The sequence below is a fragment of the Hemicordylus capensis genome, chromosome 1 (assembly GCF_027244095.1).
Source record: "Hemicordylus capensis ecotype Gifberg chromosome 1, rHemCap1.1.pri, whole genome shotgun sequence".
NCBI lineage: Eukaryota > Metazoa > Chordata > Lepidosauria > Squamata > Cordylidae > Hemicordylus > Hemicordylus capensis.
This window is the reverse complement of record NC_069657.1, coordinates 245,372,066-245,395,240: the sequence shown is the minus strand read 5'-3', so window position 1 is coordinate 245,395,240 and position 23,175 is coordinate 245,372,066. Positions and strand designations below refer to the sequence as shown.

At 42.6% G+C, this 23,175-nt stretch overlaps 1 protein-coding gene across 1 annotated transcript in view; it reads right to left on the bottom strand.

The window, feature by feature from the left end:
- Nucleotides 1–789: 789 nt before the first annotated feature.
- The window catches only part of CLIC5 (chloride intracellular channel 5), an 80,563-nt gene continuing 58,177 nt past the window's right edge, over nt 790–23,175 (bottom strand). Inside the window, exons 5-6 of the mRNA XM_053284089.1 lie at nt 16,204–16,385; nt 790–13,121 (exon numbers count right to left, since the gene is read on the bottom strand). Of these exons, the coding sequence (XP_053140064.1) occupies nt 12,954–13,121; nt 16,204–16,385 (350 nt within the window). The 3' untranslated portion in view covers nt 790–12,953. The remainder of the gene's footprint in view (nt 13,122–16,203; nt 16,386–23,175) is intronic.

Here is a 23,175-nt window from a genome sequence, read left to right as displayed (position 1 = left end):
TAGTAGTAACACTAGGCTAACTGTGTGGCTGAAGCATGCAGGTGGACGCAGGAACATGCCTAGATGATCGGAAGAGGAACAGGGTGCTGTTAAAAATGGGTGGTTTAGGTCAGGGGCGTAACTATAATAGCGCAAGGGGAGACAGTTGTCTGGGGGCCCACTGCCTTGGGGGGACCCCCGGAGGCAAGTCACATGACTGACTCCCCCAGCCATGCACCCGCCCGGGCTTCCTTCAGTTGTATTCATCCTCCGAAATGGATGTGAGTGTTAAGACCTAGAGCTGCCAGAACAGCATGTCTTTCTCTAGTACCATTACGTGATTTGCATTGTCCACAATCTACAAAACCTTTTAAAAAATAATTTAGAATGATGTTCTATTGTGGCACATAGGAGAGATAGATATATATCTCTCCTATGAGAGATATATATCTCTCTATTGTGGCACATAGGAGAGATAGATATATATATATGAATGATATTTTACAATGCTTTTTGTTACCACTATCGAGTCTCATTTAAGATGTCTTTACTTCATGAGCTGAGCTTCAGTGAAGGTGGGGGAGGGCATTTTAAAATCTTGTCTCTGGGCTCACTCCAACCTTGCTACGCCCCTGGTTTAGGTTAACAGTTCGAAATGATCCCATTTGAGTTATTCAGTTTAAAGTGCCATTTGGAGTGGGGCGGGGGGCTGCCCATGAAGTCTGGTGATAAAAATTGCAAACAAACATCATTTGTACAACTAAATGTGCTAAACATGTGACAGCTTAAAGAAGACAAATAGCTGGTTAATTAATATGAGAAAATAAACTCCTTTTATTGAAATCATCAAGTGCTAATCAAGAACGGGAAAAAGCATTACAAAACATCTCAGCTTTGGAAAGTTCTGCAGTATCTTTCAACATATACAAACATTAATACTTTAAAAAATAATTCTTCATCTTTGATCCACAGCCCTTCCAAAAAAAACCAACTGAGATTTTATTTTTTAAGTGAAAAAATGAAATCAACTCAGCTACTCTTATTTTTTAAATAATAGCATCATTTAATGATTAGATTATGTGCTACTGTCAGGTAGACTCAACCAGAGTAAACTGGTTAAAATCCTGATTAAAGAAGCACTTGCGGAAGAACATTGCGTTCGCACAAAGCTGTTGCACTCGTTGTGCCAAATCTTGAATTTGTGTTCCAGACTAGTTTGAGTTCCCGCAGGAACATTTGCGCTTACACAACTGCATGTCTTGTTTGTTTTAAAGGGAACTTTTGTGCAAGAACAGTTTCACAAGTCCCTGGTTTTAGCACAACAATGTGATCTTCTTGCATTAGTGCAACTTGTCGGTCTACCGCACTAGCACCTTTGCTAGTCTAGATATCAGCCACCATTGACAGATTACAAACATTTAGCAGTAATTTTAAAGGCAACTCTCTAGTCCTTAAAAATTGGATGGAGCCAAACTGCTCAATGGCAAAATCCCATTCAGTGAAGCCCCTCCCCAAAATGGCATTCAAAAAATAAAAATAGACCCATGACTAGACTAAATTCTGAGTCTGTATTAAATCATGGACACACAGACAGAATGTCAATTCTTTACTTGCAAATAATAAAGTACAGTATCCTATTTTGGTTATAAACTGCTCCAGACTGAATTATCTACCCATCTTTGATCCTCATCTTCTTGAGAGTTTGTTCATATTTTAAGATAAGGAATACAGGCCCACCGGGTCAAGAAACTTAAAAGTATTGTATCACCTGTACAATACAATATTTTAGGAGCCCATAAACATTTCATAAATTTGGGGCAGTTCATAGATTCACTGACATCTGACAAGCACCTGTTACTTCCTCCCATTCTGCCTGACAGCAGTGTCTCTACACTGCAGCCCAAGAACAGGAGTGTCACAAGGCTAATTTGTTAGGTGAACAAGTGGGAGCTGAGACCCAACATAGGAGCATAGGAAGCTGCCTTATACAGAGTCAGACCACTGGTCCATCTAGCTCAGTATTGTCTACACCAGACCTGCTCAACTTAGGACCCACAGCTGCTTCTGGACTACAGCTCCCATGATTCCCAGCCATAGCCAGGGATTATTGAAGCTGTAGGCCAACATCTGCAGGAAGACCAAAGTTGAGCAACCCTGGTCAACACAGACTGGTAGCGGCAGGAGTCTCTCTCTCAGCCCTATCTAGGAATTGCTGGGGAGGGAACTTGGAACCATCTGCATGCAGATGCTCTTCCCAGAGCAGCCCAAGCTGAGCACAACTAGGTAATACAACTGTTTTGCACTAGCACAATGCCCTTTCACAAGCAGTTTGTTGCTCTGGGTGTCAGCCACAATAACTATCCATCCATTAGGCAAGAGGTCCCCAGCGGGCTCTGGGGCAATCGTGTTAAAAAGCAGTCAATGGCAGCACTGTCTTGGTGATGTAGCAATAAAACTAAGAGTGCCTTATGAATTTGATTTTTGATCAGCGAGGACTGCAATTGAGTAGTGGAAATTAATTTATGAAATGTCTGCAGATTATTGTGTTTCAAATAGGTTACCACTCAAGATCAGAACCCTACGTTTTCCTGAAAATGAAAAATATCAGAATTCTAGTCCAGCAAAAAAATCATATAGAAGGCAACTGCTATGGCATCAGACTTTTCTTTCCTGATTCAAAGGACATCTCGCCGCCTTGTAAAACACTGCTTAGAGTAATTGCTAATAAAACTATTTCCCGGAAACACGACATCTACAATAATTCATATAAATAAGAATTCTAGCTACTCATATCCTTCGGTTACATTCACTTTTAAAGTTTACTTTTACAGTTTAAAAAAATTAAAACTTAAGTGAAGGAGCTTTTCAACAGAGAGCTAACTGAGATGAGGCTGCAGAAAGCTAATAAAGTATTGTGCAATTTCAGCCATAGCAGAATATTTCAGTCACCGCAGTTAATTCTCCCCCGCAACAACCACACACTCTATTAAAAGTGACCCCCCTCACACTTCTTAATATTAATGCTTCTGTTTCAGTGGCTTGACTACGAAACACCACAGACAAAGGAGCAACTTAGTATGTTCTCAAACTGTTTCATAGCAGATTGTTGCTCAACCCCAATTGGCTTTGAGCTTTCAGACACAACAGGGTCTGCATTGTTGTTCCTTAATTGCCTCGCCTGGATGTGTGTAGTGTAAGGCAGGAGGCCAACAGCTAAGTCCTTTAAATTCACCCACTTGAGAAAAGTGATTTGAACAGAACAATGCATGCTCCTGTTGTGCCTTATTGTTCTGTTATAAAATGGGGTTGTGCTGTTGTTATAAATAGAAAATGACTGGTGACCCCAAAAAAAAAAAATCACTTCAGTGCTGGCATTCCTGCCCTGTGGTTTCTGATGTCAGACCAATTTAGAGGTTGCGCTGCAGGCATATGAGGACTGACTCACTGGTAGCCAATCTGCAGCACTTCATTTCTTCACATTATTCTACAGTAGTGCAAGTTTTACATGCATTGGCATTAAGGAGGGCTGGAAATTTACCTGGGGCAGCATGCTTCGCATTGCTCAACAGGCCACATTAAAGCTGTGTCTACAGGTAACAAATAAATACACCAGTGCTTAAGGGCCTATTAAGGGGGGAAATTAGATTTCTAAACTCTCTCTCTCTCTCATCCAGACTTCACTGAAGATGTATGTTGGTTGATATAGTGAGGAAAATTGAGGAATGGGACTATTTGGAGTAATTGAAATTCAACGCCTTTAATTTCAATGGGGCTACTTTGAGTAATTTTCCTCATGTCAGCCATTGATTTCATTTAATTGCATATTCAGAGTTGCCACTGATCCTGAATGTACAGGAGAAACAGCTTCTTCCATCTATGAGTCCCATTAATTATGTCTCACTAGGCAACTAGAACTATACTAGAAGCCTGTACAAAAGCATGACTATCAAATAGGACTAATTTATTTAAATTCCCTGGGTGTGTCTCATACAGGGGTAGTCTTACAACAACTGCAAACATCTCAGTGAGAGGAGTGTCTGGAAATGTTACACATCCATCAAAATATTCTGATGAATGAAGCTATGCTGCAAACCTACTTTCCAAGTGGGTACATAGAAGACGCAGGAACAGATTTTTGCTTGAACCCCATGGAAAGTAGTCCACTGGACTAGTGACGCATGCTGATTAGAATAACTATTATCAAGGCTTGCAGGGCGGGGGGAACCAACATGGCCAAAGCTTAAACCAGAAGCCAACATTAACAAGATGGCATTTATCAAAATGCTCCAGAACAATCTCTTAGTATGTATGTATGTATGTATGTATGTATGTATGTATTTATTTGTTAAAACTTTTATACCGCCCTTCCAAAAGGCTCAGGACGGTTTATCCCCTCCAATGATTGGGCAACATAGTCAAACTACACATGACTACACTTTAAATGCATCACCATCCTAGATGTGTTTTAAGTTTTCTTTGGTAAATGAATAGCCGCCAGATGCAGCCCATGGATCACTATCACAGTGGGGGCTGCTGTTTGTCATGAGCAAAAGGTCCTCATGGGTGTCACCAAGATTAAGAGACTTAAGATAATGACCATCCTGTGTATAACATTTCTATCTCTGTTGCCTAGTTCCAGTACTCAGTAAACTAGGAAAATGTTAGGGACATGCACAAAACCGGCCAGGCTGGTTCAGTTTGAATCTGGGCCGGACTTGAACTGACCCAGCCCAGCTCAGTTTTGGCATCAGTCGAACCGGGCCTGGTCTGATTCAACTGCCTAACCAGTTCAAACTGGCTTGGAGCTCCACTGGTAAAGGGGCAGGGAGGCATACCTAAACCCAGAGGGGGTGGGAGGGGAGTAATTTAGTACTTACAAGTGCAAGCCGTGGCTATGACGGTGGTGGCTGTCGGGGGAGGCGATGGCAGGGCAGCTCCCCCCTGCCCATCGGCCTGCCCCAGAGTAGCCACTCTGGTGACCTAGTTCAGCTTTGGGCCTCTGTGGATGCATAGGGACCATTTTAGTGACCTCTGTGCATGTGCAAAAGCCATTGGTATGACCACCAGTAGAGTCGTACCATGCCCGTTCGATGTCAAGCTCTCACACACCCATTGAAAATGAAAAGAAAAAATGTAGGTGGATTAGAAAGGGTAGGGAGAGTGAACAAGTGCCATAGAACAGATATGAGATTGTGGCAGTGAGCACTGATGGACAGAAAGCCTTTCCCCCCACCCCGTTGTCGCAAATATCCCTTCTCAAAATCCAGCATAGTTGGGAGAAGGACTTGGTATTTGTCATGGATATGGAAATAAAGGCCGACCAAGACAACAAGATAGTTATAGGGATTCAAAGAAGAGTCGCGTGAGGAGGAAGTACTGTGCATGTATATGAAGCTTGCTATTTTTTCTGAAGCAGTTCCCAATGCCCACAGCCAAAGAGGCAAGCTGCTGTGCTGTTTAAAAAGTGCCTGGTTTGGGGTTGGCATCCTGAACTGCTGCAGGAGCATAAGGCAAACAGAGCTCTGGCAGCGCGTCTCTCTCTCTCTCTCTCTCTCTCTCTCTCTCTCTCTCGTGTGCATGTTCCTTCTTTCACTCCAGACTTGAAAATTTCCACATAATGCTTGCACTGAGCAACAATAAAATTGATTGACAATACATGGGGGAAAAGAAGGGCCAAAAATACAAAATGCCTTTCCCTACTTCCACTGCTAATGTGAGAAGTGGGTCATCCATGGATCTCGCAAACAGAGAGACTCGAGACCCACGAGTTCTACTCCCCGTATAGGTCACAACAGAAGTGGGGAAAGTAATGTGAGGCTTTCATGCTCCTCTTTCCCTGCCTCTATGTAATTTTTGAAGCAGTTCTCGGGTTAGTGTCAGCTTCTTACACTGAATACAATATATCCTCTAAGAAAAACACATTTTATTGGTAGATATTTAAATCTTGGGAGCACACACTTATATGAAATCAAGATCCTTAAAAGTGGAGAGGAGTTTGCCACAGTTCCTATTCAAGATGTCCTAGAAACTTCATTGCCTAGCTTTATAGCTCTGCTAGACTGTCAACAACTCAAGGATCCTATCAAGAAATGGTGCCCTTCAGCAGTTTTAAAATTAATATTAGGAGTGAGATCAATGTGGATCCCAGATAGGAATGAAGTACTGCGTGAAGCACGGGTGTCTTTGAAACAAATATCTAAGAAATGTTTGGCTACAATGGACATCTTTACAGACATTTGGTCTGCATTTTCTGAAACACTGATGATTAAATCCATATTGTTGGCTACTTTTCTCTCTGATCTGCATCTTTTTTTACATCTTGTGAGAAATTTATGAACAAAGTTATTGTTAATCCATACTGTCTGTCTTGTCATTTAGATTCTTTTCAGAAATCTTGCTTTGCCAATGTAGATAAACAATCTTTAGCATGATTAGCACATACTACTTCATATTCAAACAGCAAAGACAGCCACAAGAAGCTAAAGTTCTGAAGCCAATCTGAAGCTAACTGACAATGGACACAACCTTTGGAGTTCACATACTTTCCCCATTGCTACCCAAGCCTTTGGTACTCATTAAATTAGGCAGGATATTAAATTGTAAAGACATTTTTTTCTTTTCTCTTTCACCAAGTTTTTTAATCACTTTGTTGCATTCTAGATGTAGAAAAATGTGGAATTTCAGTATCCTATCCTATCAGGTTCGCTATCAAAGCACTACAAATTTAAGGCTGGCATACAGTGCTTGAATTACAGGGGCCCAAATATCTTTACCTTTTGTGACAGCACCCTTAGCTAGTGTTTTAAGAAGATTACAGGGATGCATGAATTGGCTGAAATTCAGCAGAGCTTGTGAATTTCAGCAAGCCTCCCCCACAACCCACCCCGCAATATCTGCCCCATCATAATTCAAGCACTGAAGTACATGCCACAATCTTGTGTGGACTAACAGACAGTGATGGTTTACTTAGCGTCAGTCTTATCATAGCCTTTTAAAAATTACCATATTAATTCCCAGTTTCCAATCTATAAAACAGGGTGGATCAGTGTTCCCTGTAACAGGGATTCTCAGATGTTGTTGACTACAGCTGCAGTGGCCTTTGGCTGGGGATTATGGGAGTTGTAGTCAACAACCTCAGGAAATCCCTGTTACAGGGAACACTGGTGGGGATGGTGGTTTTGGCATGAAGGCTATAAAGCACTTTACACTCTGGTCTACTAACAGCAATACAGTTGCACCCATACCAACTTCTTGTCGCTGTTCATTTAATTTAAATCTCAGTCTTAATCCTTGCTACCCAAGAACTCATCTTCACACCTTTCCTCTACACACATGTTTTATCCCCTTCCTACAAGAATGGTACACCTGGGGGTTCTTCTTCCTTATGTGTTGTTATGCTGAGCTAAATCCCAAGGAGCCTTGCATGAGCAGAGTGACACTTCCACTGATGCCAGGCAGCCCTCTCAGCCCATTCCTGCCCTTTTCCCACTCCTGCTGCAGTTCCCAGCATCCCATCCTACCCTGTTCCAAAGGGCCCCTCAACCCTTGAGAGTGGATTTTCAGGGAGCCCAGGAGGTTTTAGCAGGGAGGAGGGTCAGGAAAGCCCCACTGCGGGAATGGAATTCCACTGGCACTCCTTTGACTCCTTTGGAGACAACCCAGTGAGACTGTGCACACGCGCAGCCGAACCCGGGCTAGCCCAACCTGGGTCAAGGCCAATACCAGCACCCAGGAATTTACCCCAGGCTTTAACCTGGGTTAGAGGATGCGAGCATGCCCTCTCAGGTTTGGGGTCATGTGCATGCTTGAGCTGCCCGCAGTCCGAACAAACACAGAGTCAGGCGCCTAGAACATCCAACTCATGGGGGATTCCCTAAATGCACCGCACTGCTCCTGTGGTACATTTAGAGAACCCTGAAGGCCAGGACTCATTTTCCTGGCCTCGAGAGATCCATGCTGCTGGGAGCAGTGTGGATCATGTGGGCATGCAAGCAGTGCATTCCACACAACAAACAGGATCATCTGCAGGGGAAGGCATGCTGGATCTTGCCTTCCCACCACATCCTCCGAAAATGGTCATATTCATGTGCTTCATTCCGTTATACAACAGTTACTCTGCCCCAATTTGATGCAATACAAAGGAAAAAAGGGAAAGTGTAGGGGAACTTTGAGGTGGGAGAAGGATATAGCAGGATTCCGGGGACATTAGGTACCCAGAATTCTAGCTTTGGCTAATGAACAAAGTTGGCAAGTTGACCAAGTAAATGGATGCACAGACAAGAAAGAAAGTGCCAATGGCAGAGTAGGAGGAACAGACAATGGCTGAATGAGACATTTTGATTCAAACCCACTGAATCACCTAAATGATTCAGGTTTGTGCAAGAAAACAAGGAAGTGGAGAGAGCACATGGTGACAAATCACAGGAAGTGGTGCAGATGGCACATCTGCAAATGAATAGCATCAGCTGATTGCATGAAAAAAAGTTTTGATGAACCTACTGTTTCAGCAAGCCACCTAATGATGCAGCAGGGAAATGACTTGCCTAGCAAGCAAGAGGTTGCTGGTTTGAGTCCCCACCGGTATGTTTCCCAGAATATGGGAAACACCTATATTGGGCAGCTGCAATATAGGAAGATGCTGAAAGGCATCATCTCACACTGCATGGGAGGAGGCAATGGTAAAGCACTCCTGTATTCTCCCAAAGAACACCACAGGGCTCTGGGGGCGCCAGGAGTCGACACTGACTCAAGGGCACACACTTATACAACACCTTCATGATATTGACCACCAAAATCTTGTCTCCAGGGGAAACAGGACCTGTTCTCCCCTATTTTTCGGCATCATGCCCCCTTTGGGGAATAGAGGTGCCAAGTATTTAGCTTCCCTACACTTTCCCAAGTTTAGGATAGCTTTTACTAAGGCCCGTATGAATGTGTTGCCTTCAGCCCTTCTAGAAAAAAGATTTCATAAGGGATCTTCAGATTATGGCCTGTGCCCTTGTGGTGTAGGCCTACCTGAAACTGTTTTGCATGTGCTGCTTTATTGCTCCCTGTATTCTGATACCAGAAAAGAACTTATATTTCCTCTATTGGAGCATTTCCCAGGAAGAGCTGACCCCTTTTATTTGAATTTCTGTCTGGAAGATCAAGACAATGAGATTACCAAGGTGGTGGCAAAATTCTTCTATGTTGCTATTAGATTAAGATCCAGTTTAAGACCCAAATTTTAGGAGCTATTGTTCATTATTATGTACCATACTACTGCTAGTATATTCTGTTTTTAATTCTCTTTAATTTTTGTATGTTTTCTGTATGGCCTACGGCCGCAATAATAAATTGATTGATTGACTCAAGGGCACTTTACTTTACTGTATCAGCAGAACAGAAAGTTCTGGTTCCAAGCAATGCTAAAAGAAGTCAATAACCACATGTTCTTAGCTGCTTCACTTGCTTCTTTGATCACTTTGTAAAACAGGAGACAAAAAAGTTTACGTACAGTATAACACATTTCTCTGTGTCTTGATTCTTTAGTCCAAATCAAAGGGCTGGTTCACATATGCATGTAAATGATCTCTCACCATGATCACTGAATACTTGATATCTCATAGCCAAATATGTGAAATATCTCAATTTAGCAGTATTGCGCTTTAGTTGATATCAAATGATATGGAACTTCTAATCTATGCTGATTAGTCTGTGAGTGCTCAAACACACATGCAAGTCATCATTTGTTGTTCCCATCAATAAGTGGTTAATGATTATGTGAACTGGACCAAAATCTAGTTACACTAAACTTGGCTGATGATGAATATAATCTGGTGGCAATAGGCCACCTCCAGCTTCAGAGGCAAGATACCTCTAAATACCAGTTTCAGGGGAGCAACAGCAGGAGAGAAGATGGGCCCTCACCTCTTGCCTGTGGGCTTTTCAGAAGCATCTGGTGAGTCACTTTGTGAAACAGGATGCTGGACTAGATAGGCCTTGGGCCTGATCCAGCAGGGCTGTTCTTATGTAATGACAAAAGCAGAATCTAGTTCTGTAAAAAAGTCAAAGTGGCCAAAAAATAACCCCCACCAGACATCTTTGCTTTTTATGCAATAACATAGAGGCCTTGTTCATAACAGTTTTATAGAGTCAGCTGGTGCTGCATGCTGAACATGGGGGAAAGCATGAATTAAAAATAAATAAAACCAAACACCTTCATACTTTTAAAATAGAAATAATTCCAATCTGGTTATTTTATTATGAAGCAAAGTTGTTTCTCTTCTTTTTTTTTTTACAAACCTCGTGTGCCTGGTCAGACTTTTGTGATCTCATTGGATTTTTCTGGCTGTTACTTGTGCTTTCTGAGCCAATTGATTTCTCAGCAGTATTTTAAAGTGTGTGCCTTTGCTCTCAAGTCTAGCCTATATTTAAATTGTCCATTCAGAGGGAAAACAGGGAAGTTCATGGACTTTCTTGCAAGGCATTAGAAAGTCTGGTGCAAACAAAATATTGGCTATAAAACAAGGGTTAAACAGGGTTTACTTTCTGTGGCCAAGATTTTTTTTTCCTGGCTCATTTTAGGTTTGCATTAATTACAAAGAAACTTTGCTGCAGTCAATGGAAATATGTCAGAATTGCATCAGTGCAAGAGGAGATGACTTCTACTGCCTTGTCCATCCTTCATAGCTCTAGAGTTGGAGGCTATGTCTGCAATCAGTTTTTAAAGACATACATCATAAGTCCCAACTCCTAGAACACACATACACTTCACTTAAGAAGAGATACCTCCATGTCCTAAAGATGCATGTGCTCCCTGGACACCCTCTGGATTTATACATATTAACACATTTGTATTTCACAAGGATTTCAGGGCAACACATGGGTTTACCTCCACTTTGTTGTCCCAATAATCCTGCGAGATAGGTTAGGTGGAGAGAAAGTAACTTGTCTAATGCCACCCAGGAAGCTCCACAGCTGACTGGGGACACTGAATCCAGGTCTGACACTTTGTCCACTACATGACTCCAGGGGTGTTTCCAGATGGCAATCACACGCAAACCTTTTGTGCGAGTTCTAAGCACGATACTTCCCATACATCTCCTGCAGGAAGCTTCCATGCTACTTTCTAGTGCAACCTTGTCCTCTGTACACACATCAAGCAGGGATCTCATGCGATTTTTGCCACACCACCTGCTGGCCAGCTTTTGTGTTCTGAAAAGAACTCAAAACTCCTACTTTTGAGGCAATGGCAGGGGAGGGTGAATTCTTCTCAGAACACAAGAGCTGGCCAGCAGGTGGCGCTATGAAAACTACATGAGGTCCCTGCTCAGCACGTGTACAACGGGCAAATCATGCTAGGAAGTAGCGCAGAAGCTTGCTGCAGCATGTACATGGAGAATAAGATTACGTTTGGAACTTGCACAAAAGCTTTCAATGTCCCACAGTTTATTGCTGCCGTGGGGTGGGGGAGGGGGGGTGGGAAGCAAGTCTGCTGTGAAAAAGGATACATAGCTCACAAATATGACATTTGTTTGTACTTTACAAACATGGGCCTTAATTTTTTTCCCTTTTTAATATGTGTCTTGAAAAAAAGTAATAAAAATGTTGAATGTGACTCTCACCGAAGTCATCAGTCAAGCATAACAAAAGAATCAACTTACTTGCATCCCATTAAATACGACTCTGACTTAAACTTTTGTTTCTTAGAGTGCCATGGCATAGAAGCTACAATCTCTATATTTCACTCACACACACACACGAAAATAGGCTTTGAAGCAATTTACAGGGGAAAATACCCACTGGCTTCAAGCACATCTTTTTTATGCAAAGGCTGGATGTAACACAAAATAATCAGCTCCACAAAATCAATCTGTGAGCACAAAGAAACCCTAATGGTACAAAGCAGGAAAGACTTAGACAAGCCACTGTCTCTTGGATGGTTCTTGAACACCAGCCAAGCTTCCACTTTAGGAAGAAAACCTTGCAATTTTAGAACACCACTGCTGTAGTTAGGACTTTTAGACCAACTTAGGGAAAGAAATCAAGCTCATGTTCTTGTCCCCAAATTCATGAGGCACCAATTTCTGTTTCATGCCTTTCTTGTTTATTGATATGCTAAGAAATATGTTGGCAAGTATACTGAGAATGACGACCGCTAAATGTGAGGATTCTTTCGGTACATACCTGAATTCCATTAATGCAGTGCCTTCTTGTCTCAAAACAAGAGTGGTTTGTTTTTGTCTTTTGTCTGGTTTTTTGTATCGACATGACTCCTCCAAACATCCTTGAGTCATGAATGTATACGAAATTATTTCACTCACCATTTCCACACTTCAGCACTATGTCCTGAGAGCAACACTATGTTAATCCGCACCTGCAATTCTAGCATTCATTCAGGCTTTACCGGTAGCACAAGCCTCTTATTATAACTGAGAACAGGATGTGTTTCCAAAGAAGCTTTTAAATCTATTTCCTAAAGTTATACTCCCATTATGATCCAGCCCCATTTCTCAGTCAGTCACATCTTCCACTAATTTAAAGTTCCTAGTCCCACTCACAGTGTGTTTCCAAATAGTACTTTATATTTATATTCAACTTAATGTTGACATTTCCAGCTAAAGAATACTCTTAGAAGATAGCTGTTAATCAAAGAAAATGATATACGGTTTCAAAACATTGATCATGAATTTTACCAGCTTACTGGTACATATTTAAGAAATATTTTCTTCTCTGCATTGCCACGGCATTACATTTTCTCCACAAAGAGAGGTGTATTTCTCGCTGTCAAAAGGTGAAGTGATAAAGGTGCCACTCAGATAGTGACTAAGCATCACTGAAATCAATGAAACAGTGGCTAACCTCCCATTAATTTCAATGGGCTTTGTCATGACTAATTCAGCCTGGGCGCTGCCCATTGTAATTATTTTATGTATACTTCTGAAGGCATGAAGGAGGAATTATCTGGAGAAAGTGGATCTTGCAGATCTGGATTAGGATTTGCTGAGCCGTTTGGCTACGTCTGCATAAGCGATTTCAATTTCTTTGTCAGCAGCACAAGTGTTGATAAATTCATCCCGAGCATAAGCATTTTTCAGGTATCGCCAAAGTCCAGTCATCTCTGCTGGGAACTCATAGTTTCGATATGTTTTGGTTACAATCTAGAATGAAGACCCAAACATACATTTTTAATACTCTGAAAACACATTTATGATCAATAGGTTTTCTTACATGCAAAAGGGAAATAAAGATACACAACAAGCTCTATAGCAGAAGCTGTAAAAATCTTAGTACTGTTAACCTTTAGATTATCCCCAAGCTGATTGGCTGCTATATACAAGAAAGCATTTAAACCCCCACTTTAGAATGTATAAATATCTGTACAGAATTAGCTCTGTTGAAACCACTGGGACTAACAAAGGGGATGAACCAGCCAAAGTCCCATTCATTTCAATGGGATAAAATTAAGCAATGAAAGAGTGAAGCATGTCATTAACTTTCCATGGAAATCAAAGAGACTTCAAGGTGGCGGGACCTTTCCCATGCTAACTAATAGTAGTAACTGTCTCTAATATAGTCTGCTCTCTTCATGCTTTCACTTCTCCTTGCCAAAATATCTGAAGTCTTCAAACAGAAAACACATGCAATCAATGTGTACAAATTTGTTTTTGCATACTTTATCTGTGTGCACAATTTGGAGATTGGGGGAGGGGCTACAGTTGCTAAAGTATAACTAATTAGAATTAGTGGGTAACTTTTACATATTCTGAAGTGGGTTCTGCCATAGTTATGTGGTAAGGTCCTTCACATGTATACAGTAAACACAGTCCCTCTGCAGACCCACACAAGGTTAAAGATCATGCAGCTTTCGGCAATGTTTGTGCATCCTCCATTTTCTTTTCCCCAATGAACAGCAATATGCCCCTTAACATCAGCTCTCCCTTGCTTCCCATGTGCCTCTACTTCCTAGCATGCAGAAGTAATTATGCAGCTTTGAGAACAGCTGTTTCCCCCCTCTGATCTTGTAGGAAACTGCTCAGATACTGCCTCTTTTTAAGCAATATCTGCAATAGTGAATATGCACCTGCTTTTTGTATTAGGAGCAACAACAAAAAAATCACATGTAGGCATGGAATCCCTAGTTGCATCTCTGACACATTTGACCTTTAAAATGAGGACAGTGGCTTATATTACAAGGGTTCCCTACATCATATCATTATTTAGGGGTGTGTGAACTGGCTCAGTTCAAGCCGGGCTCGACATCGAGCCAGCTCAGCTTGATGGGTTCAGGGTCAAACTGGACTGGCCTTGGCTGGTCTGAGTTTGAACCAAACTGGGCCCAGTTCAAACCGAGCCAGCTCAAAGCTATACCGGTAAAGGGGAATCCAGCGAGGATAGTATAGCTTCGAGGCAGTCAAGCCAGCTTGGTTTGAACTCAAACCAGGTCTGACTTGACCGGGCCAAAACCGATACAGGCCAGCTTGAATCCAATTTGGATTCGAGCCAAACGGACAAATCCAGTTTTGTGCACACCCCTACTGCTCTTGCAATCTGAGAATTAATGAGAAACATTTTGCATAATGAACATATAAGTGACAAACAACAACCACCACCACCGAAGGAGATACTGCAGAATTTCTATACTGAGAAAATCTTATAAAGAGAAAAATACTGGGCATTAACTTGCAAGGGTTACTGGATTGGCCAATGTCAGTGAAAATGAGCTCTCCAGATGAGCAAAGCTAGTAAGCATATCATTACATGACTTGTGCAGTGCTGCTTAATGCACCAGATTCTGTGTTTGCTTTCTCATATACATATACAGTCAGTTGGTTCAGCTTATGCCTCAAGGAGCCAAGCAAGATGCATGACTTGGCTCAGTTTTCTAACTTTCTGACTTGCCAAGATCTACCAGACACTTGTTTTTATTCTGGAGAAATATATAATTGGATAAATTAAATAAATATAGCACTTAAAGGACAGAATGATCTACATTCTTGCACTAGTGAGCATTCTGAATCCCAGTACTAACATCCATTTCCTAACTTTTTTGGGCCTGACATGCTGAGGTGGGAAAGCCTTATCTATATATACTAGTAAAACCCAGTTTATGGAGGTCTTGCTTTAGAAGTTGCATTACAGTCTATTTTGCACTCACACCAGTGGTGCAAAAAACAACACCACACCCACAAGGGTTTTTTAAAAAACAACAACACGTCAGGAGTCAATCAAGGGACTTGAAACACAGCACATTCTCCTCACTGCTCACAAACGTCTGGAACTGTACAGTCTGATCTCTCAGTGTTCAAAAGAGAACTTATGTTGCATTTTTCATTTTCTTTCCTTCCCCACTTTGAAAATAGGTATGGGGATCAAGCTGGTATTCCAACTTGAAACACAGAATGTTGTCTTTGAATACATATGACAGATTTTATTCCAATTAGAGATGGAAACAGAGATAGACAAATCCCTCTGTGCTCGTGTCTGATTGGCTTGAAAAATTCGCCAGGCTATTTTCTCGTAAATCCGAAAAGAGCTCATCTTATTTCCAAGATAACCCAGTTTCAGAAAGAAGTTGTCAACTCCCTTAAACTGGGCTGATGTGGCAGTCACAGCAGCAAGCAAAAAGAAGCAGCCTTACCATGAGGCAAAGTGACATAGGCAACTTAAATGGCAGCAGATTGGGTGGCAAACAGAGCTGACCTATGGGCACAATCCACCAAACAGTTCTTCTGTGTGAGTCTCAATAAATTATATATGCTTCGTTTCTGTACAGTCCCCATTCATTTCAATGTGGTGGTTCAGGAGAATTTCCCAGTGGGTTGTGTGCCATGTTAATTAGTGAGAAAGCAGTGCCATTCATATATTTCTGTCCCACGCACCACAATTTTGGTCTGGCCCCGAGTATCCCAAACCATATCAGTTCATTCATACAAATTAGGCCAACTGCTGAGTGCTATCCTATGCATCAAAGGAAGAGGAGGCCTTGGCCATCCTTTATTTTCTGCCTCTATATCTTTGTTTAAACAGGTACTACAAAGAAACTGTTTGCCTCCAGTGCTCTCCCTCACATCCAAAGGAAACTTAACTATGCACTGTAGTGCTGCCCTTGGACTTCTTACTACTCATGGAAGTTAGGAGCACATCATATAAATGATGGGACTGGCAGCAACATACCAACACATTACAAAACAATAGCATTGTGTTTTCATATCAGACTCCTATCCTGAGGAATCTTCTCACCTTGACAACGTGAAGCTTGGGTAGAAGATTGCAGTCAGCAAGGGTCAGCTCATCCCCATCCAGGAACTTGCGCTTTGACGTCTTTTCCTCATCTGGGCTACCTGCATCTATCTCTTCAGGCAAAGGATGTCTCAGATAGTCATCTAGCTTCTTCAAAGCCTTTGTTAAACCTCTCTCTAGACCTTTTAAAGAAGTGGATAAAAAGACAAGAGAAATAAGGAAAACAGACATTCCCAATTAAGGCTGGCTACATGGAGAAAACCCTGAACCCAATACACTGACGGTGCCTACCGCACTAGCCAATGTACATCCCTGTGCTTTACATGCACACCTAGGTAGCATGTAATGTAAAAGCTAGAAGTTATTTCAGTAGTGGGGATTTATATATTCAGACTCACCCCCCACCCCACCATTTGCCTCTGCTGTGGCAATAGCACCACAGAGCCCTAGCCAACACAACTGTACGGGAGGGCACCAGGAGGATACAGTTTTTTCTCTTCCCCAGGGAGTTATTCACACATGGCTTCATGCTGCAGAGTAAATGTTGAGCGAAGCCACTTCGAATCACACTGGCGGCATTGAGGGAAGCAGCCCCTCCCCTCTGCTCTTAGGTTTTGTTTTTGCATGTTCACATGGCATGCCTCCGTGTTTTCCTTCTAACCAGTGGGGGGGGGGATTAGTAAAGAGCTACATCTGCATTTCTAAAGACAGTATCCTTCTTATCATGCTAATGATTCGACATCTGTGCCCCTCCCCATCTGCTCCGGCGTTTTCAGAAAAAGTAGCTTAAAACCAGCATTTTTAAAACCCGGAAATAACTCAAGCTAGAATTCGCAAGACAAAGCCTGACTTGTGTGTGGAGTGGGTCCAAGGATCTCAAAGGGACTTCGGGGTAAGTTTGGCTGGTGTGTGAACGCACACACTCTCTTCTGAAGGAGATTCGGGGTAGAAGCCCTGACTGTAAAGCCTCCAGGCTTCCTCTTCTGCTTCTTCTGCCTCCTCTGTGGCTGCTCCCGCTGCACAGTACAGCAGTGCTCTCACTCACTGCCAACAGAACAGCAAAGAGCAGAGACAATGTGTCAGGAACAGCCAGGCAAATGGGTCTGGGCGCTAGGGGTGGAAGACACCTTTTGGTAACCTGCTTCTAGGACCAAAATATCCCAGGTTGCTACTGATACTTTTCTTTGTTGTTGACCAGCTATTATGTATTTATATAATTTGTACCCTGCTCTTCCTCCAGGGAGCTCAATGCCAGTAAATGGAATTATCCCCTCTTAACCTCACAACTGCTCTTTGGGGGTGGGTTATGCTGAAACTGGCTCAAGGTTATCTAGGCTGCTTTACAGCTGAGCAGAGTTAACCCCAGTGGTGCAGCTCACACACCCACAAAACTGCCACGGCCACAAGCCACGCAGGATTCTGGAGGCTGGGAAGATGCGTCCCGGCCTCCAGATATCCCACAATGCACTGCTCGATGAGTATGGTGCATTGAGGGATTCCCCCATGGGTCAGGTGCTTTAGGTGCCCAGCTCTGTATCTGCTTGGGCTGCATGCAGCCAGAGAATACACATGGCCCTGTACCTGGGTAAAAGGTCATGCTAACTGAGCGAAGAGACACCTTTGAAAGTGGTGATTCTCTCATATTTCGTAAGGGGAGAGCAACTGGCCCTTTCCAGCCCCAGCACAGCATCCTTCCAGTGGTGGTTGTTGGTGTCTGCCTTATGTTTCTTTTTATATTGTGAGCCCTTTGGGGACAGAGGACCATTTTATTTATGTATTTTTCTTCGTAAACCGCTTTGTGAACTTTGGTTGAAGTGCAGTATATAAACATCCATAGTAGTAGCAGTAGTAAAAGTCCAGCGAATATTCCCGGGCTATCCAGATCAGCCTCAATCCTGGCAGTTCAACACAGGCAGCCCTACTAGCTAGGGGTGCTCGTGTGAATAGCCTCATGGGGTCATCACCCTGCAAATTTCCTCACTGTGCTCCATTCCCCTAGCTCTCACTTGCAGGGCAGTGAGGAAACTTTCAGTGCATTGATGCCACAGCACAGGCAGCTTTTGTTCCCAGCCTGAGTGGGAATTCAAACCCAGGTCTCCCTGGCTCCAGTCCAATGTTCTGTCCATGACACAGTGCCCTGGGCTACAGCCTTCCTGCGCTTTTGACACCCGAGACCATCGTATTAGGCTTCTTGTCTTGTACAGAGCAATCACATGAGTGGGACTTTGCCTCTGCACTTCATCATGGTGTTATTTTTGGCCATCTCCCAAAATGCAGAATGAATGTCAGCTCCCTTTTCCAACAGTTCACTCTCCTTAAAATATTGCAGTTCTAAAAAGCTCTGCTTCGCTTAAAAAAATAATATCCCTGAAACCCAGTTCTGCATTTCTTTTTTACTTCATTACATTCAAAACAGTTTGGAGGGGGGTGCTAGATGCCAAAATAGCAATCAATGCATTGCCATGGCAATATTCCACCACCATATCCTACAACTTATCTGTTAAGAGTTTCACAACTATGGCATGCCATGAAAGAGTCATGATGGCCAGCTGTGTGATCTCCATTCCAATAACAGACAAACTAGGGTAAAATTCTGCACTCAGTAGATTTTGAATGTGAAACAACTGGACCTCTAACTCAGACACTGTCTACAAGCCAAAATCTACAGGCAGATCTACCACACATGAAGAACCACTGTTAGTTCATTGGGGATTCAGGCTTAAAATGACTAACTACAGGATGTTCTTGCATGTAGCAGAACCTACAAAACAGTCGTGCTCATATTCCTGCCCCTGTACAGAAATAAAACACCTCTCTTACTTTGACACTTCCTAAAGGAAAGGATGGTTTGGAAAAAAAAAGTCATGTTCCTTAGAGTTTAAGCTCCTATGTTTGATGCAGGTGATGATGCAGAAGAACCAGGAGAACAGTTTGTACTAGGGATACCAATAGACCTGTTGTCCATTGAGCTGGGGGGGAAATGTCCTGTGTTGAAGTATCCATACCTTTCCAGACCTATAGCCACTAGAAATGGTAAAGTTTCTCTGTACACTTTAACACTTCAGCTAGTTGTACTTATGTACAAATTCACTTTAATTGACTAAATAAATATCTGGAGGTTTCTCATTGTGGAGAGGAACTCAAAATACTTAAAAAAAAAAAAAAAGACAAATAGCTCAATAATTTGGAAGACAACCCACCTGCTTGTCATCCAAATTTGACAGCTTAACAAATGGCTGGAAGCTCCACCTGATATCCAGTGCTAGGATAAACTATTTTATTTTGTCTATTAACATTTTGTTGACTGCTAGTGGAGTGAGTGGATAGGTACAGACCCTCCTCAAGCTCCCTTTAAAGGAGGACAGTTGAGAGTGTTGGGACCACAAGACATGCCCAAAAATGTTAGTTTGGGGAGAGAAGCTTGGATCTGCTCCCGCCACTCCCCACCCAGCCCCCGAACCAAAAACAATATACTTTGCAGACACAGAATGCTCAAACAAAGGTTTCAAAAGGAGGTTATTTTCCTCCAGTCAATCAATAGGTCACAGCAAATAACACTGGGAGTTTGGGGTGGGGGGGTGAAAGAAAGAATTGGGAGTAGGGGTGAAGAAGGGAGCAAGGAAAACCACTGATAGTTGGTATTAACAGTAACACAAGACATAATCTATTTACAGAAAGAAAGAGGGGTAAATGCCAAATACGAAAGCAAAGAGAGGATGTCCTAAAAACAAAAAGAAGGAACTAGGAACGGTGCGCTGGCAGTTTATTAAAAGGTAGGTTCCGACGTGTTTTGAGTAGCTCTTCTTCAGGGGTTAGTAGCTGCTGAAAAGTTGTGCATCATGCTTTATGAATCACTTGAAGAAGATTTCCACTCAAAGCACATTGGGACATACCTTTTAATGAAATGCCAGTGCACCGTTCCTATTTTCTTCCTTAAAAAAAAAAAAGCAACAAGCCTTAACAGAAATAAAAGTGGGGCGAGAATCACAAAAGCAACAAAATAAACTATACTAAACCCCAAAAGACAGAAAATCATTCTCCCAAGAGCCTCCCAACTAGCGATATGCACGAACCATGCGATCGTGAACCAGTCCTACGCAAACCAGGCCAATTAAACCATTCAGTTGTGAACTGAACCGGCCTCCAGGAGAGGAGGGCTGTTCTGCAATTGAACTGAACCAAGCCTAGTCCACGGTGGACCAACCGGTTCTGCAGTTTGAGTGGCTATGCTTGTAAAGGGGGATCTGGTAAGGTTTCCCCTTTACAAGCAAAGGGGAATCCTGGCTTCAAAAGGCTTCTAAAGGGCAGCAGGAGGGCATCTTTAAAAGTAGTTGTAAGGTGCTTACCGGCCCAGTGCTCCCCCCAGCAGCCTGCCCACACAGCAGAGACGCAGTTCCTGAACTGACCTGGCCTCCACAGAGCCGCAGTTTGATAGAATGGACCAGCCTGGCTGGTCGGTTCAATCGAACCGGTTTGTGGACCAGCAGTTCAGATGAAATTTGGTCCAAATTCAAACCAAACCATTAAAATTGGTCCATGCACACCCCTATTCCCAACCCTACATTTCACCTTCCTGGTCCCCATCCATGCCGTATTCTCTCCCTTCCTTACCAATATAGCAAATGGAAGTTCAGATCCAATGTAACATTTTTGCTGGGAGTTCCATCTGTTTTATTTTAATGTGAATGTCACCTTTCAGTTTAAAACACATCCAGAGCAGTTAACAACATTAAAAGAATAAAACAAACAATACAAACTCAAACCTTAGAATTGCAGGCAGCAGCAAAGTCACAGCAAAATACTAAAACCCAGGGCAGCCAATAAAAACATACATTAAAAAATAGTCTCAGGAACATACTGGAGGGCCTGGGAGAAACAAAAAGGTGCTGAATAGACTCTAGGTTCAGATTAATCACCTGGGGAGACCACTCCATATTTGGGGTACCACAATGGAGAAGGCTCTGTCTCCCATCACCAGCAACCTACCTTCAGAAGGTAGGACAGGGTGTGTGGTGGGAGGGGCCTCTTTTGATGATCCTAACATTCAGGCAGACTCAAAAGGAGAAGATGAACGTTTTAGGCTGTGGTCAGGGGATCAAATGTTTGAATGCTCCCTGACACAAACTATTCCATACACAGGCAAAACTGTGATGTCAGGGAGAAGGTTCTAGGTGAGCCTTTTCCCAGACATGCTATTTTCTCTATGTACTGTGTTGTGTTGTATTTGGGAGAGCATTCATTTAGTTGGTCCTTCACTTTCACTCTGATGCGGTTCATATAGCAACTGATATGTCACAGGATGCTTTGGCTGGTGTGTTTCAGCCCAAAGAGAAGGGAATTCATCAGAGGCATCAATGCAATTAGCACTCCTGTTTGCTGCAAAATAATGCCTTGGTCTACAGGACATTCTTGAATAATGTCCTGGGGCAGTTTGAACAATACATCTGAACCGGCCACACCATACACAATATGGGGCGTGAGCACACACATCCTGCTAGTCCTCCTGATGCACCATCCCACAGCCTCATAATTGTATGGGGGATGAACCATTTAAATGCTACTTAAGTTGTGTTTAAATAACCTTTGAGTGGCAGTCCGTATTAAAGACCCACACACACATGATTATGGGACTGTGCATTGGAAGGGGGAGCAAGATGTGTGTACTCATCATACTGACAGAGGGCCAGCTCTAATGTTTTGTGCAAAACAGTCCCCTGTGAATCCCACAAAAGCTACAATACCCCACTTAAAGTTTAACCTCTGCCGCATGCATCTGACTGCAGAATTGTCAGTGCCTTGGATACAGTGGAAACTCAGGATGCCATTACCAGGATTACAAAACAATGACTGTTAACTCTTACCTAAAAATGCCCTGGCAAATAGGGCAGAAAGGTATAAAGTTTCATTTCTGAAAGCAAGGAATATTAAGCGATTGAAATGCTGCCATTTCTCAAATAGAAGTGTTACCATCCCTTATTTAATCAGCTCCTAAATTTAATGTTGACACTTTCTACTGTCAGATTAATATCCTTCAGCTGCATTTTTCTATCAAGCCACTTTGAAACGGTAATAATAGCAGAAACATAAAATGCCATTCATGGGGCAACACTGGAAACATTGGGAAATCTTTGACCTATAACACCTGTTGAATAAAACATTTTTCCTTTCGTGGTCAGCAACCAATAATATTCTTATAATATGAACTCACTTTCAGAATCAAATTATTTATCTAACTTAATTTAACTCAATTGGATTTTTGAAATCCTGGCTCAACACTCTGTATTTTCCAGTGGTGGCCTTCTTCTGATAAGGCCTTTGTCTGTGCTTGCCCATCTGCTTTATATTTCCAATTTGAAATGGCTTGGGGCGGGGGAAGGAAATAGAACAGGACTTTTTATTCCAGGTCTAGAGCAGGAATGGCTGGCTTCTGTATTCCTAGAAGTCTCTCTTCAGTCTCCTGACAGCAGTCCAGAGGCTGGAAGCATATTGTGCCACACTGACTGGCCCTTTTGCAGTTGCAAGTGATCTGACTCCATCATAAAAATGGCACAAGCCAACCGAGTAATGGAGCACGCTCCCTCAGGCATGACACACAAACTCCAAATGAGAAACAATGACATTAAATAGAGGAAATGTTATCTCATTCCTTTAACATTAGTCAAGAACCATTGCAGTACTACAGTTACTGCAGCTATTAATAAATATAAAAGTAGTAATAATTAGGCCTGCACAGCCTTAAAAATGTCAGATCTGATAGAAAAATTGTTGCAGGGGACAACATGCCCCCCACCCCCGAATTGTCAGGTTGGGATCGTGCTGGATCAGAAATTCAACATTTCACAACATTCCGGTTGGACCAAGCTGAAAGGCCAGCCTGGCACCTCTCCGCTTAGAGGCAGCGTGATGGCCGTTTAGCTTTCAAATGGCCCACACAGTGCCTCTCAGCTGAGAAGTGCTAGGCAAGCCATTTAT